Source organism: Pseudophryne corroboree, chromosome 10, assembly GCF_028390025.1.
Source record: "Pseudophryne corroboree isolate aPseCor3 chromosome 10, aPseCor3.hap2, whole genome shotgun sequence".
In the NCBI taxonomy this organism is placed as follows: Eukaryota; Metazoa; Chordata; class Amphibia; order Anura; family Myobatrachidae; genus Pseudophryne; species Pseudophryne corroboree.
Window position 1 is genome coordinate 10,290,978 of NC_086453.1, and position 13,077 is coordinate 10,304,054.

General features: G+C 50.8%; 1 protein-coding gene across 2 annotated transcripts in view; it reads left to right on the plus strand.

The window, feature by feature from the left end:
- Positions 1-822: 822 nt before the first annotated feature.
- The window catches only part of LOC134965754 (protein-arginine deiminase type-2-like), a 79,806-nt gene continuing 67,551 nt past the window's right edge, over positions 823-13,077 (plus strand). Inside the window, exon 1 of one of the 2 annotated variants that reach the window (XM_063942104.1) lies at positions 823-1,015. In XM_063942104.1, coding sequence (XP_063798174.1) covers positions 918-1,015 — 98 coding nt within the window. In that variant the 5' untranslated portion in view covers positions 823-917. The remainder of the gene's footprint in view (positions 1,016-13,077) is intronic. The other variant, XM_063942103.1, reaches the window with a different exon arrangement.

Sequence of the window (13,077 nt, forward strand, 5' to 3'; positions counted from 1 at the left end):
CAATCCTGCATCATGTCTGTGGAGACTGGGGGCTGTAGTCCATGTTACCCTACACAGAGCCTGCAGAATCTGGGGGTCACTGGGAGGGGGAGCATGCAATCCTGCATCATGTCTGTGGAGACTGGGGGCTGTAGTCCATGTTACCCCACACAGATCCTGCAGAATCTGGGGTCACTGGGAGGGGGAGCATGCAATCCTGCATCATGTCTGTGGAGACTGGGGGCTGTAGTCCATGTCACCCTACACAGAGCCTGCAGAATCTGGGGGTCACTGGGAGGGGGAGCATGCAATCCTGTATCATGTCTGTGGAGACTGGGGGCTGTAGTCCATGTCACCCTGCACAGAGCCTGCAGAATCTGGGGGTCACTGGGGGAGGGGGGGCATGCAATCCTGCATCATGTCTGTGGAGGCTGGGGGCTGTAGTCCATGTTACCCTGCACAGAGCCTGCAGAATCTGGGGTCACTGGGAGGGGGGAGCATGCAATCCTGCATCATGTCTGTGGAGGCTGGGGGCTGTAGTCCATGTTACCCTACACAGAGCCTGCAGAATCTGGGGTCACTGGAAGGGGGGGCTGTAGCCCATGTCACCCTGCAGGAAGGGATAATGACATTAGTGGTCATTAGGCTGGGGCTGGTGCAGGGTGATCCCGGGTGTTACTGCCCCCTCCTCCCCAGTCCCCCCCCTCCAGCCATCTCCTTACTGGGAGCGCCTATACTTAGCCCCTCTCTCTCCCAGAGTCCCAGGCAGCAGCAGCAGCAGCAGCAGCAGCAGCAGCAGCAGGGGGCGGGCACCTCCCGGCGCACTCACCTCCTGGCCCCGCCTCCCCGCTGTGAGTGACGTGCCGGGGCGGGGCTGTCAGTGTGTAGTCCCCGGGCAGCAGCGCAGAGTCACCTGCAGCAGGTGCAGAGCGGGCAGCATGCAGCACGGGCAGAGCAGGACCCTGCGGCTGGTGCACGGGCAGAGGCTGCAGGCTGTGTGTGTGCTGGGCACCAGCCTGACCGTGGACGTCAATGGGTGAGCTGCCCCAATGCCCCCTCACCCACCTGTCCCCCTCACCCCCTGTCCCTGGTCCCCTGTGTGTCTGTGCCCCCTCACCCCCTGTCCCCTGTGTGTCTGTGTCACCCCCTGTCCCTGGTCCCCTGTGTGTCTGTGCCCCCTCACCCCCTGTGTGTCTGTGCCCCCTCACCCCCTGTCCCCTGTGTGTCTTTGTCTCCTGTCCCTGTCTTACTGGCTGTGTGTTATCTATTGCAGCAGCCTGTCATCTGGGCAGGGCATGCTGGGTGTTGTAGTGCTATAGGGTGCCAGAGTCTCTCTGATCTCCAGGTGACAGCTTCATTCCTCATGGGAGGTCGCCCTGATCCCTGTGTGACCCTGTATCAGAGTATTTCACACTCAGGACCCATAACAGTCCATGTTTTCCAGATCTCCTGGGGATCTTTTGGATGTGTCTGTTAGGAAGGCATGTACCACTACCTGTGCCCGGCTCAGTGGTCTGGAAAACGTGAGCTGCTGTGACCGAGTCTGAGAAACCGTAATCTATAGCCCAGAAACTGATACTCCCTCCCCTCCCCCACCTACCCCCTATCCATGTGTCACCAGGCCTCTCCTTTTTTGCATCTTACAAAGTATAATGTGTCCCCCCCCTCCCCTTCCTTGTCCAGAATGTCGCAAGTAGAGGCGCTCTTTTGTGTGTTACTGTTATGTCACTAAAAAACTAATTGTTGAACCCTCTACTCAAGTTTCTGGCATAAAGCTATAACTAGAGAATGACGCATTGGGATGACCGGTGTATTATAGAGAATGACGCATTGGGATGACCGGTGTATTTTAGAGAATGATGCATTGGGACGGCCGGTGTATTTTAGAGAATGATGCATTGGGATGGCCGGTGTATTATAGAGAATGATGCATTGGGATGGCCGGTGTATTATAGAGAATGATGCATTGGGACAGCCGGTGTATTATAGAGAATGACACATTGGGACGGCCGGTGTATTATAGAGAATGATGCATTGGGATGGCCGGTGTATTATAGAGAATGATGCATTGGGACGGCCGGTGTATTATAGAGAATGACGCATTGGGACGGCCGGTGTATTATAGAGAATGATGTATTGGGACGGCTGGTGTATTATATAGAATGACGCATTTGGACGGCCGGTGTATTATAGAGAATGACGCATTGGGATGGCCGGTGTATTATAGAGAATGACGCATTGGGACGGCCGGTGTATTATAGAGAATGACGCATTGGGATGGCCGGAGTATTATAGAGAATGACGCATTGGGATGGCCGGTGTTATAGAGAATTACGCATTGGGACGGCTGGTGTATTATAGAGAATGACGCATTGGGACGGCCGGTGTATTATAGAGAATGATGCATTGGGACGGCGGGTGTATTGTAGAGAATGACGCATTGGGACGTCCGGTGTATTATAGAGAATGACGCATTGGGACAGCTGGTGTATTATAGAGAATGACGCATTGGGACGGCCGGTGTATTATAGAGAATGATGCATTGGGACGGCCGGTGTGTTATAGAGAATGATGCATTGGGATGGCCGGTGTATTATAGAGAATGACGTATTGGGATGGCCGGTGTATTATAGAGAATGACGTATTGGGATGGCCGGTGTATTATAGAGAATGATGCATTGGGATGGCCGGTGTATTATAGAGAATGATGCATTGTGACGGCCGGTGTATTATAGAGAATGACGCATTGGGATGGCCGGTGTATTATAGAGAATGACGCATTGGGATGGCCGGTGTATTATAGAGAATGGCGCATTGGGATGGCCGGTGTATTGTAGAGAATGACGCATTGGGATGGCCGGTGTATTGTAAAGAATGACGCATTGGGATGGCCGGTGTATTATAGAGAATGACGCATTGGGATGGCCGGTGTATTATAGAGAATGATGCATTGGGATGGCCGGTGTATTATAGAGAATGCTGCATTGGGATGGCCGGTGTATTATAGAGAATGATGCATTGGGACGGCCGGTGTATTATAGAGAATGATGCATTGGGACGGCCGGTGTATTATAGAGAATGATGCATTGGGATGGCGGGTGTATTATAGAGAATGACGCATTGGGATGGCCGGTGTGTTATAGAGAATAACGCACCTCCTATTGACATCTGTAGCAGATATATAAGCTGGAGGCTGTGGTCCAGGATAATAAGATCACACAGCTGCTCCGTGACTTCTAATATCCATATTATTTATTTACAGTAGGGAGTTCATTATCCCATATATAAAATATTACCAGAGATCTGCAGAGCATTGCCTGTCCCATCTGTAGATTTGTGTTGCAGAGTATCGCATATCCGCCCCCCAGGAACAGATGCTTAGGAACTTCGCACATGTGCGCTATATTTGCCATATAACACGTCGGTAATACCCAGTAAATGCTGCGACGCTGCAGTACGGCAGCGTGATGTAATGGCCGGTGAGTGCGCACTTTCTGAGAGCGTCATGATACTGTACACCAGAGATTTATTTTTATCCCTCCCCGGTCAGTGTATTTATTGTCGCTGGTGACTGTAATGTATATGCCCGTAGTACACACTAGTCCGCGCTCTGTGAGACGTGACGCTGCTGACTTTTAGCCACTGGTAAAGTTTACGGACAGTGACCTTGAAATAACTGTGATTGGGTGCGGCAGCTGCGGGGGATACGTGAGCATGAGCGTCTTGGCGAATAGTCACTGGCGCTACACATGTGTCCCGGTACGGCAGCTTGGTGTTGTGACTGTAACCGCACAGTTGTGTATCACATACCCTGAGGCCATGAATGTGTTTCCAGTTTGTTGTGTTCTACAAATGTATCAGACCTGAGTAAGAGTTAGGAACAAATAGACGTAGAGGGGGCAAATAAAATCCTACCCGTGCGCATTCATTGTATATACCGCTGCTTACTGTATGCGTGTAACGCGCACGTGCTGCACAGATTTACATTTACACCACAATGTAGAAGTAAGTTAGGGTGTCACCAGCAGGGATGTATTGGAATGTGCGGGTAGGTGCCGGCAGTGGCTATTCAGACACATGAGACCGGTCAGTCACTGTTACATGGAGGACCCGGGTCCGGTGTGAAGGGCGACAACTTGTGAATAACGCGGGTCCATCACCCACATGTGACCGGGGTCAGGGTCTGAGCCGAGATAAAGCCGGGGTTTATGTCTGAAAGGGGTATTACTAACATAGCCATCTGCCCTGCCCTCGGGGTATTGTCCATTGCTTCCTTTACCGTGGTTTTCTGAGGCATGACAATATTTGGGGAAGTAGCTGATAGGGCCTTGCGGGTTCCATCCCGGGCACCGGCCCCCTGCAGGTTACATCCCAGGCACACACCCCTGCGGGTTACATCCCGGGCACCCCCCCCTGTAAGTTACATCCCGGGCACCCCCCCCTGTGGGTTACATCCCGCCCCCCCCCCTTTGAGTTACATCCCGGGCACACCCCCCTGCGGGTTACATCCCGGGCACCCCCCCCTGCGGGTTACATCCCGGGCACACCCCCTGCGGGTTACATCCTGGGCACACCCTCCTGCAGGTTACATCCCGGGCACACCCCCTGCGGGTTACATCCTGGGCACACACCCCCTGCGGGTTACATCCTGGGCAGACACCCCCTGCGGGTTACATCCTGGGCACACACCCCCTGCGGGTTACATCCTGGGCACACACCCCCTGCGGGTTACATCCTGGGCACACCCCCCTGCAGATTACATCTCGGGCATACCCCCTGCGAGTTACATCCTGGGCACACACCACCTGCGGGTTACATCCTGGGCACACCCCCCTGCAGGTTACATCTCGGGCACACCTAAGGAGACTCTTCCATAGAATGTGACGCGTGTTCCTTACCAGTCAGAGGATGTGGGGGAGCAGGATCGCGGGCAATGAGCTGGTTACCCCTTTGATCGCAGGTAATGAGCTGGTTACCCCTTTGATCGCAGGTAATGAGCTGGTTACCCCTTTGATCGCAGGTAATGAGCTGGTTACCCCTTTGATCGCAGGCAATGAGCTGGTTACCCCTTTGATCGCGGGTAATGAGCTGGTTACCCCTTTGATCGCGGGCAATGAGCTGGTTACCCCTTTGATCGCAGATAATGAGCTGGTTACCCCTTTGATCGCAGATAATGAGCTGGTTGCCCCTTTGATCGCAGGTAATGCGCTGGTTACCCCTTTGATCGCAGGTAATGAGCTGGTTGCCCCTTTGATCGCAGGTAATGAGCTGGTTACCCCTTTGATCGCAGATAATGAGCTGGTTACCCCTTTGATCGCAGATAATGAGCTGGTTACCCCTTTGATCGCAGGTAATGAGCTGGTTACCCCTTTGATCGCAGATAATGAGCTGGTTGCCCCTTTGATCGCAGGTAATGAGCTGGTTGCCCCTTTGATCGCAGGTAATGAGCTAGTGTTCACTCTAGCTTCCTTTTGCGGGGCGCTGCGCCCTGCCCCTTTTCTGAGTGTCAGAAACGCGCCCTGCCCGTTTGTGCCCGCCCTGCTAATTAGTAAAGGACTGCCGCGCCGAGCCGTGCTGTCACTCCTCCCCGCCGCATCTGTCACTCCTCTCCGCCACGCTGCCACTCCTCCCCGCCGCGCTGTCACTCCTCCCGCCGCTGCTTCAGGCTTGTTGCGCTCACAGCTCTCTGCAATACTGTAGGCTGCTGGTGAGATGAGGAGGGCTGGGTTTGCCTCTCCCGCTGAGGCAAACCCAGCCCTCCTCTCTGTACATGACCCTACATAAGAGGACGCCGGGTAGGATCAGTGTGGCGCCCATTTTCATCCAGTTCCGCGATGTGTGAGGGGGGACACCAGTGCGATCACTCCTGCAGCATCAGCCCCCAGTAAGTTGTATTGACACACAAACATCATATAAGACTAGTGCTGCCACACTACGCTATTTATCCTACTGTATATAGGTCGCCTGGTGCCCCTTTAGTTTTAATCTGGCAGCACTCAACTAATCTTATTGTGACACATTACCTATGAATTACAAATGAATGTGTAAGAGATCTAAGTCCTAACAAACTGCTGGTTTCTTCTACTGGAGACAATGGTGACTGTTTATTTATTTTTTCCTAATGGCCATACAGTTTTTGGCAATGTATCTGTAGCTGCAGAAAACATTATGATAGCATTGGGAAATCATACACCCTTTATACAATCTAATAACTGATGTAACCTATTAGGCTTCAGATGTGAGAGGACATCCCCTGCTGGTTTACCCTGGAGAGCTCCCAGTTTCTAAACGGCCCTGATATATTCTGAAGTGTCTCAATAGAGTTTATATAGTTTAATGAACTATATAAACCCTATTGAGACACTTAATAAATAAACTGGCAGCACATGAATGTTATATAAACCATTCTGGGACACCTTCGCTTCAATCTGACAGCACATTTAACTTAAAATGTGCTGTCAGATTGAAGCAAAGGTGTCCCAGGATGGTTTATAAGATACAATGTGCTGCCAGTTTAATACACCTGCATACATATTACAGTATGTACATCATTTTGCCCTTCTAAATTAAAATGTGCCCTCCCGAATCAAAAATGTGCCCTCCCCAAGGTCAGCACCCTGCCCTAAAAAATTCCTAGAGTGAACACTATGAGCTGGTTACCCCTTTGATCGCAGGTAATGAGCTGGTTACCCCTTTGATCGCAGGTAATGAGCTGGTTGCCCCTTTGATCGCAGGTAATGAGCTGGTTGCCCCTTTGATCGCAGGTAATGAGCTGGTTACCCCTTTGATCGCAGGTAATGAGCTGGTTACCCCTTTGATCACGGGCAATGAGTTGGTTACCCCTTTGATCGCAGGTAATGAGCTGGTTACCCATTTGATCGCAGGTAATGAGCTGGTTACCCCTTTGATCGCAGGTAATGAGCTGGTTACCCCTTTGATCGCGGGCAATGAGCTGGTTACCCCTTTGATTGCAGGTAATGAGCTGGTTACCCTTTGATCGCAGGTAATGAGCTGGTTACCCTTTGATCGCAGGTAATGAGCTGGTTACCCCTTTGATCGCAGGTAATGAGCTGGTTACCCTTTTGATCGCAGGTAATGAGCTGGTTACCCCTTTGATCGCAGGTAATGAGCTGGTTGCCCTTTTGATAGCAGGTAATGAGCTGGTTACCCCTTTGATCGCAGGTAATGAGCTGGTTACCCCTTTGATCACGGGCAATGAGTTGGTTACCCCTTTGATCGCAGGTAATGAGCTGGTTACCCATTTGATTGCAGGTAATGAGCTGGTTACCCCTTTGATCGCAGATAATGAGCTGGTTACCCCTTTGATCGCAGGTAATGAGCTGGTTACCCCTTTGATCGCAGGTAATGAGCTGGTTACCCCTTTGATCGCGGGCAATGAGCTGGTTACCCCTTTGATCGCAGGTAATGAGCTGGTTACCCCTTTGATCGCAGGTAATGAGCTGGTTACCCCTTTGATTGCAGGTAATGAGCTGGTTACCCTTTGATCGCAGGTAATGAGCTGGTTACCCTTTGATCGCAGGTAATGAGCTGGTTACCCCTTTGATCGCAGGTAATGAGCTGGTTACCCTTTTGATCGCAGGTAATGAGCTGGTTACCCCTTTGATCGCAGGTAATGAGCTGGTTGCCCTTTTGATCGCAGGTAATGAGCTGGTTACCCCTTTGATCGCAGGTAATGAGCTGGTTACCCCTTTGATCGCAGGTAATGAGCTGGTTACCCCTTTGATCGCAGGTAATGAGCTGGTTACCCCTTTGATCGCAGGTAATGAGCTGGTTACCCCTTTGATCGCAGGCAATGAGCTGGTTACCCCTTTGATCGCAGGTAATGAGCTGGTTACCCCTTTGATCGCAGGTAATGAGCTGGTTACCCCTTTGATCGCAGGTAATGAGCTGGTTACCCCTTTGATCGCAGGCAATGAGCTGGTTACCCCTTTGATCGCAGGCAATGAGCTGGTTACCCCTTTGATCGCAGGCAATGAGCTGGTTACCCCTTTGATCGCAGGTAATGAGCTGGTTACCCCTTTGATCGCAGGTAATGAGCCGGTTACCCTTTGATCGCAGGCAATGAGCCGGTTACCCCTTTGATCGCAGGTAATGAGCTGGTTACCCCTTTGATCGCAGGTAATGAGCTGGTTACCCCTTTGATCGCAGGCAATTAGCTGGTTACCCCTTTGATCGCAGGTAATGAGCTGGTTACCCCTTTGATCGCAGGTAATGAGCTGGTTACCCTTTGATCGCAGGTAATGAGCTGGTTACCCCTCTGATCGCAGGTAATGAGCTGGTTGCCCCTTTGATCGCAGGTAATGAGCTGGTTACCCCTTTGATCGCGGGTAATGAGCTGGTTACCCCTTTGATCGCAGGTAATGAGCTGGTTACCCCTTTGATCGCGGGTAATGAGCTGGTTACCCCTTTGATCGCAGGTAATGAGCTGGTTACCCCTTTGATCGCAGGTAATGAGCTGGTTACCCCTTTGATCGCAGGTAATGAGCCGGTTACCCTTTGATCGCGGGCAATGAGCCGGTTACCCCTTTGATCGCGGGTAATGAGCCGGTTACCCCTTTGATCGCAGGTAATGAGCCGGTTACCCCTTTGATCGCAGGTAATGAGCCGGTTACCCCTTTGATCGCAGGCAATGAGCTGGTTACCCCTTTGACCGCAGGTAATGAGCTGGTTACCCCTTTGATCGCAGGTAATGAGCTGGTTACCCCTTTGATCGCAGGTAATGAGCTGGTTACCCCTTTGATCGCAGGTAAAGAGCTGGTTACCCCTTTGATCGCAGGTAATGAGCTGGTTACCCCTTTGATCGCAGGTAATGAGCTGGTTACCCCTTTGATCGCAGGTAATGAGCTGGTTACCCCTTTGATCGCAGGTAATGAGCTGGTTACCCCTTTGATCGCAGGTAATGAGCTGGTTACCCCTTTGATCGCAGGTAATGAGCTGGTTACCCCTTTGATCACAGGTAATGAGCTGGTTACCCCTTTGATCGCAGGTAATGAGCTGGTTACCCCTTTGATCGCAGGTAATGAGCTGGTTACCCCTTTGATCGCAGGCAATGAGCTGGTTACCCCTTTGATCGCAGGCAATGAGCTGGTTACCCCTTTGATCGCGGGTAATGAGCTGGTTACCCCTTTGATCGCAGGTAATGAGCTGGTTACCCCTTTGATCGCAGGTAATGAGCCGGTTACCCCTTTGATCGCGGGTAATGAGCCGGTTACCCTTTGATCGCGGGCAATGAGCCGGTTACCCCTTTGATCGCGGGTAATGAGCCGGTTACCCCTTTGATCGCAGGTAATGAGCCGGTTACCCCTTTGATCGCAGGTAATGAGCCGGTTACCCCTTTGATCGCAGGCAATGAGCTGGTTACCCCTTTGACCGCAGGTAATGAGCTGGTTACCCCTTTGATCGCAGGTAATGAGCTGGTTACCCCTTTGATCGCAGGTAATGAGCTGGTTACCCCTCTGATCGCAGGTAATGAGCTGGTTGCCCCTTTGATCGCAGGTAATGAGCTGGTTGCCCCTTTGATCGCAGGTAATGAGCTGGTTACCCCTTTGATCGCGGGCAATGAGCTGGTTACCCCTTTGATCGCGGGCAATGAGCTGGTTACCCCTTTGATCGCGGGTAATGAGCTGGTTACCCCTTTGATCGCGGGTAATGAGCCGGTTACCCCTTTGATCGCAGGTAATGAGCTGGTTACCCCTTTGATCGCAGGTAATGAGCTGGTTACCCCTTTGATCGCAGGCAATGAGCTGGTTACCACTTTGATCGCAGGCAATGAGCTGGTTACCCCTTTTATCTGTGCAAAGTTCAGTTTTTTTATATAAAGTTAATTCCAAAACCTGTAGGTCTGGTGCAGCGCTGCCCCGATTACCTGCCCCAACGGGCACAAACAGAAATCCGATGGCGCGCATGTAACAGTAGATGAACTTTAGTTACAGATTAACGTCCCTACATCAGAATTAATTGTAAGAAGCATATAAAGAGCCTTCCAGGCAGGATCACCTTAATGCTTCACACAGACCTCAGTCTCCGTTATTTGAATCACTCATACGCATCACATCGTCATCAGCAACGACCAACGCGTTTCATCACCCCATTGGACTCTTCATCAGGGGGCGAGTCACAACTGCACCACAGAACTCCTTCTATGCTGGCCCAGTGTAATATGCATAATGCGTGGGCCAGCACAGAAAGAGGCTTTCCAAGAGGAACGTTGGCTTATTGGAGACAAAAATATAGGGATTTTCAGACTCCAAGTGCCGCTGCTCCATCTGACTCGTGAGATATATATATATATATATATATATATATATATACTGTAAAATATATATATATATATATATATACTGTAATAAATATATATATATATATATATATATATATATATATATATATACTGCTCAAAAAAATAAAGGGAACACTTAAACAACACAATGTAACTCCAAGTCAATCACACTTCTGTGAAATCAAACTGTCCACTTAGGAAGCAACACTGACTGACAATCAATGTCACATGCTGTTGTGCAAATGGAATAGACAACAGGTGGAAATTATAGGCAATTAGCAAGAGACCCCCAATAAAGGAGTTGTTCTGCAGGTGGTGACCACTTCTCAGCTTCTATGCTTTCTGGCTTATGTTTTGGTCACTTTTGAAAGCTGGCGGTGATTTACTCTAGTGGTAGCATGAGACGGAGTCTACAACCCACACAAGTGGCTCAGGTAGTGCAGTTCATCCAGGATGGCACATCAATGCGAGCTGTGGCAAGAAGGTTTGCTGTGTCTGTCAGCGTAGTGTCCAGAGCATGGAGGCGCTACCAGGAGACAGGCCAGTACATTAGGAGACATGGAGCAGGCCGTAGGAGGGCAACAACCCAGCAGCAGGACCGCTACCTCCGTCTTTGTGCAAGGAGGAACAGGAGGAGCACTGCCAGAGCCCTGCAAAATTACCTCCAGCAAGCCACAAATGTGCATGTGTCTACTCAGACGATCAGAAACAGATTCCATGAGGGTGGTATGAGGGCCCGACATCCACAGGTGGGGGTTGTGCTTACAGCCCAACACCGTGCAGGACGTTTGGCATTTGCCAGAGAACACCAAGATTGGCAAATTCGCCACTGGCGCCCTGTGCACTTCACAGATGAAAGCGGGTTCTCACTGAGCACATGTGACAGACGTGACAGAGTCTGGAGACGCCAAGGAGAAGGTTCTGCTGACTGCAACATCTTCCAGCATGATCAGTTTGGCAGTAAGTCAATAATGGTGTGGGGTGGCATTTCTTTGGGGGGCCGCACAGCCCTCCATGTGCTCGCCAGAAGTAGCCTGACTGCCATTAGGTACCGAGATGAGATCCTCAGACCCCTTGTGAGACCATATGCTGGTGCGGTTGGCCCTGGGTTCCTCCTAATGCAAGACAATGCTAGACCTCATGTTGCTGGAGTGTGTCAGCAGTTCCCGCAAGACAAAGGCATTGATGCTATGGACTGGCCCGCCCGTTCCCCAGACCTGAATCCAAATGAGCATATCTGGGACATCATGTCTCGCTCCATCCACCAATGCCACGTTGCACCACAGACTGTCCAGGAGTTGGCGGATGCTTTAGTCCAGGTCTGGGAGGAGATCCCTCAGGAGACCATCCGCCACCTCATCAGGAGCATGCCCAGGCGTTGTAGGGAGGTCATACAGGCACGTGGAGGCCACACACACTACTGAGCCTCATTTTGACTTGTTTTAAGGACATTACATCAAAGTTGGATCAGCCTGTAGTGTGTTTTTCCACTTTAATTTTGAGTGTGACTCCAAATCCAGACCTCCATGGGTTAATAAATTTGATTTCAATTGATAATTTTTGTGTGATTTTGTTGTCAGCACATTCAACTATGTAAAGAACAAAATATTTAATAAGAATATTTCATTCATTCATATCTAGGATGTGTTATTTCTCTAACGTCCTAAGTGGATGCTGGGACTCCGTAAGGACCATGGGGAATAGCGGCTCCGCAGGAGACTGGGCACAAAAATAAAAGCTTGAACTAGCTGGTGTGCACTGGCTCCTCCCCCTATGACCCTCCTCCAAGCCTCAGTTAGATTCTTGTGCCCGAACGAGAAGGGTGCATGCTAGGTGGCTCTCCTGAGCTGCTTAGAGTAAAAGTTTATTTTAGGTTTTTTATTTTCAGTGAGTCCTGCTGGCAACAGGCTCACTGCATCGTGGGACTAAGGGGAGAAGAAGCGAACTCACCTGCGTGCAGAGTGGATTGGGCTTCTTAGGCTACTGGACATTAGCTCCAGAGGGACGATCACAGGTTCAGCCTGGATGGGTCCCGGAGCCGCGCCGCCGGCCCCCTTACAGAGCCAGAAGAACGAAGAGGTCCGGTGAAATCGGCGGCAGAAGACGTTCCTGTCTTCAACTAAGGTAGCGCACAGCACTGCAGCTGTGCGCCATTGCTCTCAGCACACTTCACACTCCGGTCACTGAGGGTGCAGGGCGCTGGGGGGGAGCGCCCTGAGACGCAATAAAAACTGAAATACCTTAGGATGGCAAAAGAAATACATCACATATAGCTCCTGGGCTATATGGATGTATTTAACCCCTGCCAGTTTTCCAGAAAAAAGCGGGAGATAGGCTCCGCCCCTTCACGACGGCCTTATCTCCTCAGCACACAAGCGCCATTTTCCCTCACAGTTCCGCTTGAAGGACGGCTCCCTGACTCTCCCCTGCAGTCCCTACAGAATCAGGGTAAAAACGAGAGAGGGGGGGCACTATTGGCAGCTAAATTATAAACAGCAGCTATAAAAGGGAGTAACACTTATATAAGGTTATCCCTATATATATATATATATATATATAGCGCTCTGGTGTGTGCTGGCAAACTCTCCCTCTGTCTCCCCAAAGGGCTAGTGGGGTCCTGTCCTCTATCAGAGCATTCCCTGTGTGTGTGCTGGGTGTCGGTACGATTGTGTCGACATGTATGAGGAGGAAAATGATGTGGAAGCAGAGCAATTGCCTGTGTTAGTGATGTCACCCCCTAGGGAGTCGACACCTGACTGGATGGTTGTATTTAAAGAACTACGTGACAATGTCAGCAC